Below are 22,121 nucleotides of genomic sequence, written 5' to 3'. Positions count from 1 at the left end.
GTAGTCTTGGAGGTGTTCTGTGTCAAAAAATATCATTCATAGCAGACATTCTTTCAACACGGTTCACAAGTGTCTGACTCAAACTCAGAAGTTACAGCCTGAGTTGTTATATATAATTGTAAAAATTAAAAGTTATGCAAATTCAATGTTTTCTTGAAACAATAAATTTCTAGAGATTGGGATTTAAATTCTACACTATGAAAAGTTTCCATTCTACAATATTCTTAAAGGAATGAAAAATTATCCAGCAACTCAGACTAACACAGATGAGCCTGGTAGGTGTAAAAGACTAACTTGCATCTCTTGTTGAAAGCACAGGCAACAGTCAGATCACTGATGTTTGTTGTGCACTCTGCCGTCATTATTTGATTACTTTTATTCTGCGCATCTGTGTGTAAAGATCAGTTGTGTTATGCAGGGTTGCTTTATTTTTACCCTTAACTTAGAAATGGAGAAAGACATAGTGCTAGATATAAAAATAAGCCATTTTGGGCTAGAAATATTGTGGAAAAAGCAGGCATGTGTCTTATGTGAAATTTGTGATGAGCCTGAGTGACACTGATGACCTGGAGTTGCCTCTGTTATATATACATACATATATATATATTTGTGTGTGTACATGTATATGTGCACCCATCTGTATGTCTACAATTTACATTTGGACATAATTAAAAATCACACAGCTATGAGCAGTGATGTTGCTGTCGTTTCCCCTGTAATCAGGTCACTTACTGGCATTGCACCTTTGAAGATGTGTGAAATATGATATCCCTTCCTTGAAAAACTGATAAGAGTTAATGACAGGAAGGGCATCCAGCTATAAAGTATTTGCCTTGATAATATATTCATCTGATTCCATTCTAGCATGTAAAAACAAATGTAAAACCAAACAAATATATATCTGTATATATGTGCACACTCATATATATATTGACGTTTATATGTACGCACACACACACAAGTACCTATGTATGTTTGTGCCTGCATACATACATATAAACATTTTTAACATTTGTAATTCTCATATCAGTAGTTGTATGAATGATAGCTATCTTTCACATCACAAAAAATAATGCACATCAAACAAACATACATATACAACGATTCATGAGACAGCATTGATGTAAAAAACCACTACCAATATTGTATTTGCACATACAAACACCGTGTGTGTGTGTGTGTGTGTGTGTGTGTGTGCATGTAAGTATCCATGCATATGAGAGAGAGTGTCTCTAAATCTAATCAATATTTCAAAAAAGCTAAATATTTTTATTGTATAATACTAAGAGGGTTGGTATCAATAGAAAGAAAGTTGTAAAGGATACAGTTCTCAAGAAAAGTTATTTAGCATGTGAAGAGCTTTTAGGAGTATCAAGAAATACAAAAACTAATAACACTGATATTGGTAGAAAAGGCAAATAGTTATATTGGAGAATCTGAATGACAAATAGGAAATGAAATTATGAAGACTATAATAGAGAAATTTTTTAATTCAAATATATTTTGCCAGAAGTACACCATGTAATGAAGTATAATGTCTGAGGTTTTCCTGTTTTTGCTTCAAGGAAATTGGTAGTGTGCTTATATGACAATCTAGTTTCAGGTGCCTGCACAACTATAGAATATTTACATGCTAAGAATACTCTTTTCCATGTAAATTATTAACTTTCCAATTTGTCATTTTTTTGTCCACACCAGGTTATTATATTTTTGCAGACCATATTTGCATATTCTTTGATAGGATTGGCTGAATCAGTACAATGATGACCAGAATGTTTTATGTTATTTACTTACATCCTTTTACTTTGTGAGTTCAATTCCTGCCAAAGATTTTTTTAAAGTATTCTGCCTTCCATACTACCTGGTTTGATAAAATAAGTACCAGAAGTGTGTTGGTACAAAAATGATTGACTGTTTCCTCTTTAAACAGTTTATAGCTGCTTGCAAATGTTAGAAAGCAAAGCCATTATATTTTACAATGATGAATACTGGAATGATGCTATAGTTTCTTAGCTCATCCTAGAAGGTAAGAAGAGAATGTTTAGCAGAAATCCTTGTAAATTTGAATTAGAATACATCAACAGAAAGGTTAATTGCATCCTTTGTTTCTCAATTACTCTTGATTCTAATCATTACTCTGATTGTTTTTAGATGGCATATTTCTACACATATTCTTTGGTTAATATCTATTTCACAGATCTTTATTATAACTCAAATGTTTCAAAATCTTGTTCATTGTACCGCAACTATATGACTCAATTGATATCACTTGCTACAACAAAAATAAGAAGAAGCTGAAATTTTGAAAGAAAAGCACAAATATTTCTTTGATAAGATAATGAATATTAACACAGTGAGAGAATGGTTCACTTTCAGATGAAAGATTTTATATAACAACAGTCACAGGGAATGAAAATTATTGTCGCTACCAAATGTAAAGATCAATACTGAACACTTGAAGGATAAGACTTTGAGAAAGGAATGCATCATTAAAATTTACAGTTTGGTTGAGATATTTTTATATTTTCATTCCATGGTAGAACTAGAACTATATGTAAATCTTGTTGGTTTTATAAGAACTCCATTTATAATTCTATACAATCACCATTAAGAAAGAAATAAAAGCCCACTACTATTCTTTGATGCAATGAAAAGAATGTCATAACTTGTGTCTTTTAATACCCAACATCTGCTGGACTCAGCCTAACTTGTTGTCAAGAAAGACATCATAAACTGACTAACATGCAAAATCCATCTGCACCAGTGACGCTTACAAACAAGAAATCTGCCAGTTGCAGAATACAAACTTGCATTAGAAATAACCACTGTAAACCATATTACCCAAACTTATGAGAGAGCTACTACATAATTACTCAACATGCCAGAAATAGTAGCCGAATTTTTCTCGAATTACAGTCTATCGTCGTCTTTAAAAAAGAATAAAGATATACATCAAATAATGTTATCAAAAGTACTTATGTTTGAAAAAAGGCTGGATTATACACCTACTCAAAGGACAAATTTTGGTTGAAAACAATAAGCTGTCCTAAAGCAGAACATGCCCTTGGGAAACAAGTATTTTAACCATGCACCCATATAATATTCTCAGAATATTATATTACCAAGAGACAAAATCATTTGAGATATTAAATTGATCACATTTCATTAATTTATTTAAAGACCTAAAAAGAAAGAGATATAACAACTAGATATCAGAACTGGAGAAATGTAATTTGAATTAAAGCCATAAAGTTTAAAATGGCAAGCTGTCAGTAGAACAAAAAGGAAAATACTGAAATGTTCATGCACAATCATGTTTTTACATTTATTTCTATGTGCTTTCATCATCAGGATTTATATTATAAACAAACAAAGCACCAGAGAGAAAACTACTAAAATAGATAAAGAGGCCACATTCATTAAAGCAATTTAATGTACCTTTAACTCAGTAACACTAAGATAAGTTGAAATAACCATAATAATTGTCAGTGGATAGGGATTTTGAAAAATGAATTGCAATAAACATGTTATTTTGTTTGGGTTGTGTTTTTGGGTATTTTGTCACCATTTCAGTCATTGCCAAAAAACATATATAGAATATATTGATTAAAATGTTAGGGTGATAAAAGCACTAAATAAATTGATACATCATATTATTCTTTGAGACACAACCATTTTGTTTTTTACCTTTCTATGATGTAAAATTTATTCAGTCATCCTATATTATTTACATTTATAGTAATTTTATGATTGCAATTCATTTCCAATATGTATTATATTTACTACCAACTAGATTAAAGAAGTCTCACTTTCTATGAATAAAACCTATTTGCATTTCCCAATTATAAATTGGAATTTTTTTTTTCTTTCTTTTTTGAAACAAAATTAATTGGACCATTTTTCTTCTTCTGAGATGTTCATCCAACTTGTGAAATTAGAAACTGGAAATGCAAAACATAAGCTGAAACAATTAATATGATCATATAAGTTTAAGATTTATGGCTTGCTCAGGCTCTCACTGGAAAGAGAGTGTGTGTGTGTGTGTGTGTGTGTATTCTATTACATTCATTTATATACTGCTTTGGTTAAATTTTTAAAATCTAATGAACTGGAGAGTATTTTTCTATTTTTCTTACATTAAATATAGTCTCTCTCTCTTCTCTCTCTCTCTCTCTCTCTCTCTCTCTCTCTCTCTCTCTCTCTCTCTCTCTCTCTCTCTCTCTCTCTCTCAATATATTGACTACATGAAAAGAAATGTGCTGGCAGATGTTCTGCTATTTTAAAAATATTGGAACATGTGAAGAATAATGACAGTTGTTGAAATTTTACATGAAGTGGAAAGTGATAATTTTCTTACTAAATACATAGAAAAGTGTGGTTTTAGCAACATATAAAAATAAGAAAACCGATAGCTGTTCCAGTCAATTTTCCATGTATTTGAAATAGGAATAACTGTAATCATTAGCTTGTTATCTTTATAACTCTTGTTATAATGAAGGGGGAGTTTTCATATACTGGGATATGGTAGAATTTATCATTTTCATATGTTATAATCTTTAGTTTACCGCTGAAATAAATTGATTGAAGTTAGTGAAATGGTAATTAAAATTATTTGAGATTAATGTGAATTGATCAAAGTTAAACAGAATTACTAGTAAATGGCTTTTGTTGTTTAACCCCATCTTAGTCTTGATTGACCAGACTTATGTGTCAGTCATAATGTATCTAGAACTTTCTGATATAATGATTTTGTTTGTTTAAGACAGTCACAAGTGATTGAAAGGAGATGTAGTTGCTACTTCAATCTGATTGAGCAATAGTATAGAGAGTTGACTACTGGTAACAAATGAACTGGAAAGAAGTATAAATAGTTAAACATTTGGTGTACCAGTGTTTCTGATTTTTCTCTTTTTACTTTTTACTAAAAAAGGATATCTTTTACAAAGAAAATATTGAATATTATATTATGTATCTTCCAGTACAAATCTTTAAAATGTTATAAACCTTATACATACAAAGCCAAGTATATTTACTTGTGCTATTTTGGGAATATCTTCCTAAATTCAGCTTCTCAATTTGCTATCCATATTTTAAATTTAGAGTTAAGCAAACTCATTCTAAATACCAAAGTTTGGAAAATCAGCAACTATATATATATATATATATATATATGTATGTGTGTGTGTGTGTGTGTGTGTGTGTGTGTGTGTGTGTGTGTGTGTGTGCAGTCTTATGTAGTTGGACATCAGACATGCCACATTTGTATTGTATATTTTTGTTGATTTTCAAACACAGCTATCCAGTCTTCAGTTTGTAATATCCAACTAAATATCCCTTGTGATTTTCAGTAAACTTCATAAGCTAAAAAAAATATTTTCTTTGTTAAAGACTATCAAAGAAATCTGTTGTTTCTATCCAACACATGGAAACTTTTCCTTTCTGATTTGCCATAATGTAAGTTATCTAGTATCTTAGAAGACATATCAAAATCTTATTGATAGCATAGTTGGGCTTGTGAAATTTTATGAATTCAACATTTGTTCAAATATGTTCTCCTTAACTTCTGGATAAACAGACTGTATCTCATATTTGAAAGCATAAAAAAGGCTTTCTATCATAATGACATTTATTTTTATTTTTAATTTTATTTCAATTCCTGGTGAAAGCAAATAGCCAAGCACTTGCACATTTAGTATAATTCTGATTAAACAGATATCAGGGATATTTCTAAAGATAAACAGTTATTTCGATTCTCTATAAACATATTTCAACAAGGTGGTAAGTTATATATGGGATTTTTTTTTTTTTTTCCGGTTGAATACCATTTAACCAAAGAAGTCTTTATTTAGTTGAATGTAGATATCAGGCAATGAATAGTTAATTTATTTTCTGCTTTGAAGTAACAAAGCTTAGTTTTGTCCATAACTCACCACTAAAGATACAAGAGAAATATCTGTTTTCAGTATGCATACTGACATTGTGTGTGCATGTGTGTATACCCTGTGCTCTGCTGTTGCTCTACATTTTATAAGAAAAATAAAGCTGTGTCAATGCCAGTATGAAATGTCAGTAGCCACTCCTATTCATTTATAATTAAAGGGTAAATGTAGAAAGAAATGGGCATTAATTTTAGGAAAGTCTGTGGAAGTGTGGCATTCATCATAATTTTGAAATACATTACAGCTAGAGAAACTTGTGGAAAGAATAGTAATATCACGATTGCCATATAGTTTAACTGATTTAGAGCTGCTTAAAGAATTGCTCCTAGAATAAAAGTCAATGCTAAACAGGCAACTTTTATTTAACCCTACTATCAATATAGTTAGAAACTAATATGGCCAGAGATACTGCTTACAATTAATATATTTAGCTGTTGGTTCCAAAGGAGAAGAGGCAAGGGATATAAGTGGCTCCTTATTTAAAGATACAATCTTCTTTCAAAGAAATGATATATAAGAAAAACAAAAAAAGTAGTTTTACTTAATCAAGCTTTAAGGGAATTATTAATGTTAAGTAGTTGTTTTCATTATTCAATACATCTGTGTTGAATGTGTTTTACCTCCAATATAATTTCTATTAGATTCAAAGGAATCTGTAATGATTCCTTTCCATTTACATAGTTTTTAAGTCATTTATCTTTTAACTGATATATAACTACTCATTCTAGTAAGTTCTACTTTAAAATGCTATAGTATACATGCTTTCTCTTAAATGTAATCAACAGGTTCCTATGATCTTGTAGAGGGTTGATAGTTGTTTGGTGCTGAAATATTTGCTCACCCTGAAGTATTTAATAATAGTGAGGCTTGGCATTTGAAGCAGTTTTGAGGGTTCTGGTTGTATGCTGTTCATGTTTAGCAGAATAAGATAATGTTTACTTGACATGTGAAGTATTTTCTGTTCAATGAGACAAAACTGGAATGACTGTATAGGAGAATGTTTCTGAGGTCACTTGTCTTGAGAGTCAGTGCTGGTTTAGCATGAGATAACACTGAGAGAACAAGGTTATGGAGGAATTAAGTGGAGTATAGTCTGCATAGGAATGAGCCTTGTTTGTTGGATCAGGAGGAGCTCAATCAGTATTTGTCACAATAATGCAATCTAACATGATGTTACAGAATAGTGATTGACAGAAAGTTGTTAACTACACCATCTCCCAGTACCTAAATATAACATTAGTTTTTACTAACATCTTGACATCTGACTCTATTGGTTCAAGATAGCCCCATGTTGATATATGATATGATATGATCAAGATCAAAGTTACCATGAATTGGTTGACATAGACAAAGTAGATTGAGATCAGGGAAATTTGTGAATTATAAACAAGTATCTAAAATTTAGAATTCGGCAAATTTAAGATTTTTATGATTTGCACACTTTACTATCATTGATATTAAATGAATGTTAATACAATCTAAAAATCTATTATTAGTTGTGAATAAATTAGTCAGAAGTAAGATGTCTATTTACATAAGGTTTTGACTATTTTAGAATCCTTATGAAGTTTAGCTATTCATTTAACAAATGGGTGAACATTGGAAACAGATGTCCTGAAAATATATAGTGTGAAATCTTTATAGATCTTCACACTGCAGGCAAATGCTTGGTCAAGATACTTTTAACTTGTGTGTGTATGAGAGAGAGGAGAGGGGAGGGAAATGAGAGGTTGTGTGAGCAATTTCTCTATAGCATTATACAGGCTACCGCTGTATAGCTGTTTGTGTTAGGCTGTGCAATTCCTTTAAAATATCTATATATAGGTGCAAGAGTGGTTGTGTGGTAAGAAGCTTGCTTTCCAGCCTTATGGTTCCAGGTTCAGTCCCACAGCATGGCACCTTGGGCAAGGGTCTTCTACTGTAGCCTCAGGCTGACCGAAACCTTGTGAGTGGATTTGGTAGATGGAAACTGAGAGAAGCCAATTGTATATGTATGTGTGTGTGTGTATCTATTTGTGTGTCTGTGATTGTCCCCACACCATTGCTTGACAACCAATGTTGGTGTGTTTACATCCCCATAACTTAGCAAAAGAGACTGATAGAATAATTACTAGGCTTACAAAGAATAAGTCCTGGAGTTGATTTGTTCAACTAAAGGCAGTGCTCCAGCATGGCCACAGTCAAATGACTGAAATAAGTAAAAGTATATCCATTCAATCAACAAAAAGTGATCTAAGGGAAATAACTCAAGTAGGTCAATATCATGAAGTTAGTTAATTCAAGTAAATGATGAAGTATCAAATGATATATACAAAAAATTTTAGTGAATTAAAATTTGCTTTTCAGTTGAAGAGAGTAAACAAAATCCTATCAGCAATTGTTTGTGACTTTCACAGAAAAGCCGAGATAATTTGAAGAAATTACAAAAATTTATACCACAGAAAATTGTAAGCTTAATCGAGGACCTCTGCTCTTTGTTAGCAGACACAGTTGACTACTACTGACATATTTCAGTCATGTTAGATCACATCAGTAAAATCATTGTCTTTTTGAACCTGCTTTGGTCAGTGGACAGATTTTTTACTCAAAAAAAAAGAAGTTGGTATTACAAAGATTTTAAACCAGTATAATTTGCATATTCATAAAAATATGTTGTAATGGATATATTGTATATAGTGCTCAGGTGCATTACAAGTTAATAGAAATACTTCATGTCATTCAAAAGTCATGATCAAACAGACTAATCTAAAGGACTATCAGTATACACACACAGGACCACTATTTAATATTCTTTTCTACTCTAGGCACAAAGCTTGAGATTTTGGGGGAGGAGCCAATCAATTAGATCAAATCCAATATGCAACTGGTACTTAATTTATTGACCCTGAAAGGATGAAAGGCAAAGTTGACCTCAGCGGAATTTGAACTCAGAACGTAAAGACAGACAAAATACCGCTAAGAATTTCGCCTGGCATGCTAACGTTTCTGCCAGCTCACCACCTTACCACTATTTAATGTTACACACACATCCTAGTAGAATCATAGATAAATGGATAAATACATAAATAAATGGACAAATGGATAAATACTTCAGGATTGTCTATATAAATCCTTGCAAGCATTACAAATCAGAAATTAAGTTTTAAGAAATTAAGTAATCTCTGCTTTAGTGGATATGTTAAATGCTTTTAATTGTTTTGTTGCCCTAATTTTTTTTCTTCTCACTTGAGAGCACTATATGTCTTTCAATGGAGTTTCATGGCTTTGGTCTTGAACCAGTTACAGTTTTCCAGTCCATGTTTTTTCAAGACACCATATGTGTGGATGCCATTGGCACACAGTGAGTTCATCCATCTTTTGACAGGTCTTGTTTTTAATTCTGCAGAGTGTCTACAACACCCTCCTTACCTGACAATCCATGTGGGGGAGCCAGTTTACTCACCAGCCACCCAACCATGTAGTATTGGGTTACACCTGCCCGAAGTGAATACCTGATAATTAACAGAATCATTAGTATGGATTTCATCATCATGTGTATACCAATATTCCAAGCTCAAATACAATATTTCTACACTTATTTTCAATCTTTTGTTGATTCATTTGCTAGTTCTTTTTATTTATGTCTGAACTACCTGTCTTCATTCAACTTTTTCTGCACTTCCACCTGCATCGACCTTCATTTCTGACTTCATATTGATGTCATTAAAATTATTTTTCAGTTCACAATACTCTAACCACACTTTCACTATTCAAATTCAATCTGTTTTAGATATACATTGTGATGAACTCAAGTAGGCCACCTTTAATTCCTCCTTCTAGCTGTTAGGAATTTTCTATCTTTACTCTCTCTTATGTATATATTTAGTGGTTGGTTTCTTATATTGTCAAATGAGCAAGTACATCTAGTGCATTTAAAATGTAGATTGAGTAGCTGTTTATCTCAACTTTTTGTCTATATTTCATGTCCACAAATTGTATTGTACTTCCTGTGTAGTACTGGTTTCTCACACTGAAACAAGATTATAAATTCATAAGGAAGGTGTGTCTGGTATATATTTCATCAACCCTTAACAAAGAGAGTAACAAGATCAACTCAAGCAACATTTGAACTGAGAAAACAGGAAGACATAACTAAGTAATCAAAGGCACTCTATTATATCTACAAGCTGTGTTTTTACTGCTTATATATTTATTAAAATACGGTTCTGGTGCCACATAAAAAAACACCCAGTCCACTGTAAAACAGTTGGCATTAGGAAGGGCATCTGTTTGTAAAAACCATGCTAAAGCAGACCTTACTAGTACTGGTATCACTTAAAGAGCACCCAGTTCGCTTTGTAAAGCAGTTTGCATTAGGAAATGTACCCTGCTGTGAAACCATACCTAAACAGACAGTGGAGGTTGGTGTAGTCCTCTGGCTTGCCAATTCCTGTCACACCATCCAACTCATGCCTACATGGAAGACATACGTTAAATGATGATAATATTAAAATACTGTCTAATTTTGGAAAGATCATTTCTTAGACAAATAGTCTTACTTGCACCAACTTGAAATACGATGAGCCTATACCTAGTTGTTTGGCTGGCTAGATAAAGCAGCCAAAGTTTACATAAATTACATCCACCTTAAAGAAAAAGAAAAAGAACATTTTGGATGGTGTAATGTCTGGCTTACAAAAACATGGAATGATCATGGCTAGAATGTTTTTGTTCATAGGTTTGTTTAATCCAGGCTGACATTGGGTTAAACAACTTGAAATGGCTCTGGTATATTTATGATGGTATATCACTGCTAAAGTACTGACCTGCCAAACAGAGTTTTCCCTGTTCAATGTTAAATTTAGTCAAGTGGTTATATATCATATTACCCCATTTTTTTCATGTGTTATCTCTACCAGTACTCAAAGAAACCACAGCTCACCTTTAACATTGGGTGTGATATCATATAGATTGCACATATCAAAATAAATTGTCTCTTGAAGTAATAGTAAGTAAAAAAAGGCTTAAGTCAACATTACATTCACACACACACACACACACACACATATTCAGAAATACATTTTATATATATATACACAATTACTTGAAACAAAAATGGTGTACATGACTTTAAGGAATATTTTGGAATTTCTTAACATTGCTATTTGTAGCAATTGCAACTATTTGCAAGGCAAATGATCTCTGTATGTTTTCTATCTAAATGTTTCCCTTCTTGCATCTCACTATTCCCCCTCCCACTCTCCCTCACCTTTTCTCATTCTCTTCATGTCTTCCCTTTCAGTTAATTCATACATCAAAAACTGGCAAAAATAACAATAAACTAACATCTTTATGAAGGTTATATAGCGTAGCTATATAACCCAAGTATAAAATCTCATCAATTGAAATGCCAGAAAAGGATCTTGTAAATATAGTTGTATATGAAATTATGTAAAATGCAGAAAAGATTGAAACACTTTTTAGCATTCCTTTTTTTTTTTTTAAACTGTTTATGTAAGAATAAAACAGATACTTGGAATAAAAAATATCCAACAAGTTAATGATTTTTTTCTTCTACAATCTTCACAGTCTAGATCATATATCTTGTTTATCTTGTATCTCAATTACTAATTGTATTTTTGTTTTATGATATTTTAATTTCTAATTTTCTATCCAATTATTTAGCAATTGATACAGATTTATCTCAGATATTGTTTCCTCAAAAAGAATTAAGGTATCAGAGAAAAAAATTCTCTTTATATTTACACTATCAGTATAGAAATTTAATCAGTTAGCAATAATTATGACATTAACAATTAAATGATGTTTTATGATAAGATAGTCTGTTTCTGGTCTTCAGTTAATTTGTATATTTTGCAGAACTTGGAAACCACTTAAATTCATAAAAGAAATATTATTATGAAATTTAATATTAATACCAATATATTAATTTAAACTTTACCAATCAACTTAGGGATCTTGTATGTTGTTGCTCAACTTCCTAATAATAACAGATGAACTTCCCTAAAATCATGTTCTGCTATCTTTTAAAAAAATGATAGAATATCACATTGAATAATACAAATCCTATATGCACTATGGCTGAAAAAAATGGGATGGCCACACTTAGAATGCTCTTCATCATATGCCTATTGTATTGGGTCTGATTTAGGGCTAAACAACAACTAAAGGTGATGGGCTTGTTTTACCATTCATAAAATTCCTAACACCTGAATTTCGACTGTGTCTCTACAAGATCTAGATATTCCCAAAATGAAATACTTCTCAAGTATTTGTGCAGATTTCCCTACCCCCAAATACTCTGGGTAGAATGCAAAATCAAATATGGAGTCTGGTCAGTGATGCTTCCTTTGAATCACTTTAACTTTTCTTCCATCTCTTGAATGGTTGAAAGAAGCTAGTCTGGTCTCTTCCTACCATTACTTCTATAAAAATTGTTCAGATGAACTTCATTCGCTGGTATCTCTAGAGTTTATGTGGTGGCATTAATAGCTACCCCTCTTTCTCCTAAGACTTTGCACAGAAGTGGCCTGTAGATCTTGCTTGGAATAATTTTTTAGTAAAGAAAAAAACAAGAATAAAAGCAAGCCAATGACAGAGCTTCGGTGTAGTAGCTCAACCTAGGAAAAGCTAAATCTCTCTCAAATCAAATCCTCAGCTTGAAAAAGAGAAATAGGCACTGCATATATAGTCCAAAATACAGTATCACTGTAAAAAAAGAGGGAAAAATACAGGTTGGTCACAGCTAAAACACCTTTGATCAGAAGTCAGAATTTACCTAGCATTAAATAACATCGATTAAACATGGAATTTTTCCATCAATGTCAGCAAAATCAGTGACAGTAGCTACTGGTACAGTATGCTTGATATTAGGAAAGAGACTACATGACCCTCCCTGCCAGCACTTTCCCTGCCCATACTCATGTGAGTAGATAAACTCAAATCTACAAGTCAAATAGATTTGGTTGATGAAAGCTGAATATCTTTGCTGGAGGTAGTGAAGCACCTGTGATGTGATACACATTAGTACTTCTTCAGTTGGATGTATCATGCATACCATAACATTTCAACCACTAGCAGTTATATTCAAACAGATTTATCAAATTTATATTATATTCCAAATATTCAAAGTAATTGAATAGTTTGGTAATTATTAGTTAATATCATCATATTTCAAATTATTTATAAAATAACTGGAAAAAATGAAAAGAGAAACATTTAATTTATAGCAAGATAATGTTGTGTATAGAAACAGAACATTTTTCTTGCATTTTCCCCAAAGGCATGAGATTTATTTATTGTTTTTTGTTTTAGATTTAGTGAAGTTAAATTATGTCAATTCCTAATTTTCGAAAGAGGCTTTAAACTGATCATATGCACATTTGCACTTAATTTAATATTTTGTTTTGTGTTTATTTCATAAAATTAGGTATTTTTATTTTGTAGTGAGTTTGTCCTGTACAATACTGATACCTCTTTTGACAGTACTATTTCAGTGAGATTTGAACACAGGAGAGTGAAACTAGATACTATGACATACTTTTGACTGATTCTATATTGTCTATAGTTTTTCTCTATTATATCTTTGTCTGAACAGGAGAGACAGTAATCATAGCTTAGAGTGTTGCCAAAGGATAACTGATTTTAATGTGGTTAAAGTTCAGTTTAAAAAGTCTGATATCATGTACTATTAAAAATAATCGTACCAGAAGAAAGTAATTTAAAGAAAATTGAAGTCATTTAAAAAGAAATATCAGTAATCATTTTACAAAAGACTGATATACGACATTATTCAAGATTTTCGTTCAGTAATAATCCATAAGATTAATGTTTTTGATTAGAAAGTATTTTAATAATTCATTTGTGTCCTAGAAGTAAGGAAATTAGAAACCAAATTTGTTGATCCCCATTTTTGGTTGTTGTAGGTCATTAACTGACAAAACCATATATGAGCACTTTCAGTCCATTGTGAATGAAGGCTGCAGAATGAATGGAGAACCTCTATAGAAGCTATATCAATATTATGTGTAGTTGTTATAGTAAATTTCATATCAAGGGCAGCTGCTTGATGCAATTACAGAGGGAGTTCTTATGAGTAACAATTATGATAATAACATGTTCATTTATTTTCTTTTGTGTTCATTTCTATTTAATTTCCCATTTCCTTTATAAACAGAATTCTGCTGTTAAGTGATTACACTGAAAATGAAGTCTGTAATGTTTTCTTTCCTCTTGAATTTGTATATATCACTGAATTTCTGAGCTATAACTTTACATTTTACTTTATATTTTAACAGTCTCTTATATTTGACTTGTTAAAGTGATTAGGTTTTAAATAATGTTTTTGCGAAGGCCATTACCAGCATTTCAGCAGGAAAAAAAGAAATTTGAATCTTGTTTAATCTTAATGAACTATATCTTTTTGATATTACAATAATTGAGCATTAGTCTTTTATCTCACTGAAAGCTGGTTGTTAAAGGACTATTGGTGAAAATAATGTTATTGATTATTCTCCATTACACTCATTCAAAGTATTTAATAACATTTCTTTGCATCAACTTGTCTTAGTAAGTCCACACAGAAGAGATCTAAATCAAAAAGAACATATCGATTAGATGGTTGAATGTTATTACAGTACAGTAATACCATGCCAAGAATATTTCCAAGAGTGGTACTTTAGGAATGAGCATACCAAATTTAGCAGCCAGGTCGAGTTTCAGTGGTAGTCAGCAAATTGATGTTGTGATTGACTAAAGATTAAATCAAACAATGGAAAAGCCTGAATCTTATTCTGATATCTGCTTACAATACATACTTCAAGAACCCATCCATTTTAGTGGTAAATCTCTCTCTCTCTGTATATATATATATATATATATATATATATATATATATATATATAAAAGAGAGAGAGAGAGATACATACTTCAAGAATCCATTCATTATATATACGGATATGGATGGAAGCATGTGGTGAAGTAGTTAGACTGTTGCATTCCTGATCATAAGGTTGTTATGGGTTTTGATTCCTGGATCAGGCAATGCATTGTGTTCTTGAACAAAACACTTCAGTTCATATTGCTCTAGTCCACTCAACTGGCAAAAGTGAGTAATCCTGCAATGGAGTGGCATCTGGTCCAGAGGAAGGAATATATACATAATCCAGGAAACTGGCCTTATGAACCTATGGTTTGGGAAGGCCCTTTGATTTTTTTTTGTTTTTTTTATATTTTTTTTTTATGATAGATATCCGGTCAGAATTTTATTGTTGGTTTTGTATCAATATTGCTACTAAAATATATTAATAACTCTTCAGATATGCTAACTGGAAGCATATATATTACATATACGAGGGAGTGCTGAAAAGTTCCTGGCTTTAAGGGTATTGTGAAAGGCCTGGTTGGAGGACCAACCTTCTGAGTTCTTTTACAGGGCTTAGAAAAACTGAAAGACCACTGCAATAAGTATGCAGATCTGAGAGGAGGAATATGTTGGATAAAATCATAATTAACTGATCCTCCTGTATTTTCTTACACCCAAAACTTTTCAGCACCCACTCATATCCCTCTCACAACATACTCAAGACTTTGGAAAGCATGTACTGAGCAATTTTGGTACTCAACAAAATGATTTTATTTAATTTCCCCTAAATCACAAACTTAACTTCTTTTTACAAGTATATCATCTCTCTCTCTCTCTCTCTCTCTCTCTCTCTCTCTCTCTCTCTCTCTCTCTTTCTCTCTCTCTCTCTCTCTCTCTCTCTCTCTCTCTCTCTCAGTGATTCTATGTTGCACTGTCTTCTTAAGCAGGTCACTGTGTAATCTCAAACTAATACAAATTTTATTTCATCTTTTAAGGGTTTTAGTCATCTCTGTAAACCACAGTAGTTTGGTATATCAACCTTGCAATAATACTGTTAGAGATTTCCATTTGCGGCTTTGATTTTTTCCATCAAAACTAAACAAACATACACACTTACATAAGGCAGTCTGTCAGATACTTTGCATCTAATGAATTTCACTTGTAAAATATTGGCTGACCTAAAGCTAAGACAATTGCCCAAAGTACCATACACTGTGATTGAACCAGGAGCCTTGTAGTTGCAAAGTAAACTTTTTAATCCAAGCAACCCTTCTTGTACCCACAAGGCATATGTTACTCTGTTCCTCAATTTCACTGCTCCACTGGATTTCAAATAATTAGAATTTATATCTAATGTATCATATATAATATGTCTATGTACATATTGATTTTGTAAAGAACAATAATATTCTATCGACAAATAAAAGGATGGCTGAGAAAAATATGAATTGCATACAACCAAAATATGGATTTACTTGTTATGTAGGAAGTAATTTTAGGATTTGAAATACTCTCTTCTTTCAGTTATTGTATAGTGTAGTTTTTGATGTACTTTTATTTCCATTTCAGATCCTGATGCAATTCGTAATCTGAAAAGCATGGAAGGATTTATGGACAATTGTCCATCATGTCATTTACCATTTGACAAAGGCAAGAAACGGCGCCTTATTGATTCCTGTGGTCATGAGCGCTGTTATTCTTGCATGTTTAATGTGGAGCAGTGTCCGCTCTGTGAAAATACTGGTAAGTTCACTGCTACTTATATATTTACTTGCCCAACAAACAGTAACCTTTCCACTTAATACATTTTATAGCTACTGTTACTATAATGTAATCAAGTCTCTTAATCATATCATTTGTTTCTTTTTGTTAAAATTTTCATAGTAACTTAGCATTTTTTTCCTAATCAAGATAATTTTTTTGTTTTTCATAATTTGATTTAAAAAATCATTCTTTGCAGCAAACCCTGCCAAAACAAATGGACATTTTTCACGTCAGAGTAGTGTAGAGTCAGCTGTATTCACTCACCACCGACCTAAATTAAAAACAAATGGACATTTTACCACTTATATGCAGACTCGAATGGATATATCACCTTCACCAGCAACAGAAACGAATCCTTTTTTATCACAACCTTCTCCTAAACTGGCCAGTCGAAACGCAGGACAATCTGGTAAGTGGCAAACATTTCTTCGCAATAATTCTCACTTGAGAGACATTGTGCTTCCTTTAAAAAGATGAAAAGAATTTTATAGAACAGAACTTGGTTTTGTTTTGTTGTTTGTTTGGAATCACTGATTTTTATTGTGCCTTCAATATTTGATTGTTCAGCTCTCAGGAATCCAAGGTACTTGATAAAATCCAATTCAGTTGCAGATTTTTTGCAGATTTTTTTTTTATAATGTCTTTGATAGAAATTTACTAGTATTTAATAAAGAATTTGTAACTATATTACATTTTCTTTGATGAGTTCCCAAAATCATAGATTACGTAGATTGTTGAATGTATACAGGAAAAATTACTTCACAATGTGAATATGTAATGTCTATAAATGAAATAGTATACTGGATGGAAAAGTGCTGTAAGTTTATATTGGAAGTAACCAAAATAGAAGTAGCAAACATGGTAATGTTTGTAAAGAAGTTTAAGATCTGATAACTCTTAAAACCTGTTGAGAAAATGACAATCAAGTATTTCCTGAGGATCACAAGATGTATTACTGATCTTTTTCTTCAGTTTTGTGTGTCTTTGTTATCTTGTGCTTTGAAAAAAGATAAATTCTCAATACATCATTCAAGAAGAGTTGTTGCTGTTGTTGTTGTTGTTGTTGTTTAGCCATAAGTCAGTCTACATTGAGCAGATCCTTGATCAAAGGTTTTCCAGCTGTGATCAATGTTGTTTTGTTTCAGGTTGTGAATTATATTATCCAATGTGTCCTTCCTTTTTTAATGATGCAAACATGAAACAAAACCAAAGTAAAAAGTCTCTTCTAACTATTCAATCAACCTGCTGGAAATAGCTGCCAAATCTCCCTCACACTACATCCTAGTCTAAAACATGGCAGGACACATTTGATAATGTATTCTTAGATTCAGTAGGATTCTGTTGAAGAGATATTTTGATATTTGTATAACACCATTATACTTTGAGGTGACATCTGATCAAATATGTCATTTATGTTTTAACTTCTCTTAATCTTAGCATTTTGCTGGTCTCACATCAATTTTTGAGGCATCTCAAATCTCACTTAACATTATCTGACCAGTATTCCTTTATGGATTCCTATAGATCAATACCATCTCCATGTAAATGAAACCCTGTTTTAACAACTTGTCCTCAACAAATTACCAAACCAATGTGGATTTTCTAAACTAAGATGTATTCACATTGGCAATGTATGTTACTTCACTCAGACTAATAGTATACTGTGTGTCAATGAAGCTTACACATCCACACACATGCATGTGTGTGTGGGTGTGTGTGTCTTCTCAATCATAGATTTCTTTCTTCTGTGCATCAGTAAAGACTAGTAAAAAGTCATCTAAAAAAGATATGAGAAATTGTCTTTTACATAATCGCTGATATCGAAACTACTTTATGCTATTCAGATAGCATTTAATATTTCAGATGGACAAATGATAACTGTAAAACAGCCAGCCCATGCATATATAGAAACATACATACTCAACACACGCACACACAAACACATGCGCACGTGTATATAAGAAAGTTAATATTTGACTCTGGTTGTTGTTGTTTTTCATTTACTTTAAATGGTTACATATGATTATTAGTGAAATCAGAATTTTTTGTTTTTTCATATATATTCTGAAGATCAAAATGTATAGAGCAAGAAAAAGTAAGCAAATGACATTAGAGAAATTCAGATATTCTCCAACAAATATCTGTTAATTATTACATTGAAATATTTCTTTTAATTTGTTAGAAAAGTATGAGAGAAGTTTTTCTTTATATGCCTGTTTTAAAAAAAAAAATCAAGTTATTCATTTTATGTCTCTTTGATTTCTGAAATGAGCCATTTTCACTTGAGAGCAGCTATACTAAGGTGTAAGTGCAAGAATCTGGGGATTCATTGATAGAGATGCCATTTAAGGCATAACTAGAGTTATAATTTTAAGTTAAAGGCAAGATCATATCAGCTTTTCATTTATTTTTTTTTTGTAAGGAATAGTAAAGCATAGAATCTGAGAAATGTTATGTTGGTCTAAATCAGCAAATATATTCTATGCCATGGAGAATAAGAAGAACAGGAGTCTAACATTTCAGACAGAAAGAAAAGTTGTTTACTTGTGTTCCTGGATTAGGAGTATCCATTCTCTATTCAGAATATATTCGTGATAACCACAGATACAATGTTTAAGTATCTTATCATAGATAAGAGTATCTTTAAGGACTTTTTTCATTACTGCTTTAATACCTCTCAAAATGTATATAAACATGATTTTTGAACAGCTAATAGCTTCAAGTAACAAGAATATACAATCTAAGTTGTACTTCATATAAACAGCAAAATGCTCTTATTTAAATCCTGGTTCCTAGCATCAAGTGCATTTCAGATTCTATAGAGTGATTACAAATGGCTTAATTTCTTGTTCACATAACCCATTTCCACTTTGAATCTCCAATCTGTTTTGAGCCTTTAGCCATTTCTTATCTTTTATTTATACACTTCTCTTCCATTTACAACAAATACAATGGTAATCAACTTACAATGTACTTAGGCTGTTGCAGAATAAAATTTATGTTGGCTTCAACTGTACGTTTATTTTATCGTAACTATGGCACAGGGAATTTTAATGATTATTTCACACTGTCCAAAGCTATTCAGTGTGCTGTGCATACTGGTATTCATCAAATGTTCATCGATATTTATTTAGTTGACAATAAACCAAACCTAAATTAGAATGAACTTATTTAACGAGAATGTTTTCTCATGCAGCGTATTAGCTTCTCTAATTGAATGAAGCTTACAGGATCAATGAAAATAAATTACATTCTCTTTTTACATCTTGTGACAATTTGACATTGAAAGCTTACAACTATTTTATTCATTGGCTTTCTTAAATTTAAAATATTACTCAGAAACCCAAATATAAGTTGCTACGAAATCATCCCAAATATTCCCAATGTAAACTTTTTTAAGATTATTTTCTTCCCTTCCATTTCAAAAGTAACAATAATTTCAAATGATTTGAAAATATTAAATATTATAAAATCTGGGAACAAATCATTAATAAACAAATATGATATATTAATGAAATTATTTAACATAAGGAACAGACATCATGATAATTGAAAATAGGTGTGATATCTGTCTTCACAAAATAATTGAAAATTATAAAACCATTTATAGTTAATGATCTCACTATTAATTTAACATTAACTATTTATAATTTGAAGCTGTAGCATTTATTTTATGTTGTAAATAAGGTTTAGTAATTTTGAATCTAATATCCAAAACAGTTATTCATTAATTCCTCTTTTACAATAGATGAAGTAGAATGAAACATTGAAATTCCTCAATAAACTCCCCGCCTCCCAAAGTTGGTGGCCTTGTGCCAGAATTTGAAACCAATTTTAGGAGTGGGGAATTGGCAGGCATATTAGGGCATCAGAGAAAATAGTTTGTAATATTTATTTTTCCCACCACTTTAGGTTCTGAGTTCAAATCCTACCAGGATCAACTTTGCCTTTCACATCTTCAAGGTTGATTAACATAAATATTAATCAAATACTGGTGTCAGTTTAATCAACTAAAACCTTCCCTTCAAATTTCAAGCTTTGTGCCTATGTTACAAATAATTATTATTAGTTTTAAGAGTGAAGCGGCAAGCTGGTAGATTTGCTAGCACATCGGACTAAATGCAGTATTTTGCCTGTTGCTATGCTCTGAGTTCAAATTCTGCTAAGGTTGACTTTGTTTTAATCCTTTCGGGATCACTAAATGAAATATCAGTGAAACACCAGGTTGATGTGATTGACTAGTCCCCTCCCACAAAATTTCAGGCCTTGTGCCTTTCATTGAAGAGATTATTAATTTTAAGAGTAATGAACTAGACACTTATGGTATTTAGAGATGCCTCGCTATATGCTTTGAGTTCAGCTCCTAAGGTCAATTTTGCAGTGCATTCTTCTGAGTGGGGAGCATTCAATAAAATAAACTAACATTCAAGTACTTAATGTTGATATCATCAACTGGTATCTCACTCTGTTTCATGTTAGAAATCATTATTATTGTTGTTAATGAGGTGGCAAGCTGGCAGGATCGTTAGCATACAATGGCAAATGCTTAGCAGCATCTTGACCGTCCTTATGTTCTGAGTTCAAATTCCACTGATGTCAACTTTGCCTTTCATCTTTTCAAGGTCAATAAATTAAATACCAGTGAAACACTGGGGTTGGTGTAATCAACTAGTCCCCTCCCCTGAAATTTCAGGCCTTCTACCTTTAGTAGAAAAGATTATTATTATTGTTAACAATCAAGGTAGTGAGCTGGCAGTGTTTCATCCATCTACATTCTGAGTTCAAATCCTGCCAAAGTCGACTTTGCCCTTGAGCCTTTTGAGATCGATGTAATCAACTAGTCCCCTCTCCCAAGATTCTGGCCTTGTGCCTATAGTAGAAAGAACTATTGTTAGCAATGCTATGTCACTGATGTCTGGAATTCCCATATAATATTTCCAAGTCTTAGAAATATTATTTGTTCACTCCTTACAAGTTTTCTCTAACCTTTAAGCTACACAAGATTCAAAAATATAAAAATAAATAAAACAATATGTTTTTTTAGAATATGAAGATGCCATTACTAGTCAGAGGTGTCAACTGTTTCAACTAACCATGAAATTCAGTATTGCTTTAGAATTATTCCAACATGAGTTTGAAATAAGGCTAATTTTCTTTTATATTTATCTGTAACAAAATAAGAACAGTTCAGTTTTTATTGCCTAATGGAATTTCATAAAGAAAAAAGTTTTACTTGGAAAATTTGGCTTTTTTTTCATGTAAAAAACTTTGGTTTTACTATTTAATATGTATATAGTCTAAAAATCTGGAAATAAGTTAATGGAAAAAATCTATTTTATTATATATATGGAAATACAATCAAAATGAAGAATACTATTGATTTCTTTTTCTTTTTTTTTGTAATTTCTGTCAATCAAGTTGTCTATTCAGCTGCTTTTCTCTTTTTACTCTGTTTTACATGAGCAATTTGATGATGATGATAATCGTGATCATGACGATGATGATCATGATGGTGATGATGCTATTTATTCAAAATATTTTAGAAGATTTAAATT

General features: G+C 31.6%; 1 protein-coding gene across 5 annotated transcripts in view; it reads left to right on the top strand.

The window, feature by feature from the left end:
• Positions 1–22,121, top strand: part of LOC106876010 (protein TANC2) — a 264,847-nt gene that overhangs the window by 80,284 nt on the left and 162,442 nt on the right. For all 5 annotated transcript variants that reach the window (XM_052966230.2, XM_014924376.3, XM_052966228.2 and 2 more), the window contains exons 2-3: positions 16,372–16,545; positions 16,763–16,975. In XM_052966230.2, coding sequence (XP_052822190.1) covers positions 16,372–16,545; positions 16,763–16,975 — 387 coding nt within the window. The remainder of the gene's footprint in view (positions 1–16,371; positions 16,546–16,762; positions 16,976–22,121) is intronic.

The sequence above is a fragment of the Octopus bimaculoides genome, chromosome 3 (assembly GCF_046866305.1).
Source record: "Octopus bimaculoides isolate indiv1 chromosome 3, ASM4686630v1, whole genome shotgun sequence".
Taxonomy (NCBI): domain Eukaryota; kingdom Metazoa; phylum Mollusca; class Cephalopoda; order Octopoda; family Octopodidae; genus Octopus; species Octopus bimaculoides.
This window is presented reverse-complemented; position numbering and strand designations above follow the sequence as displayed.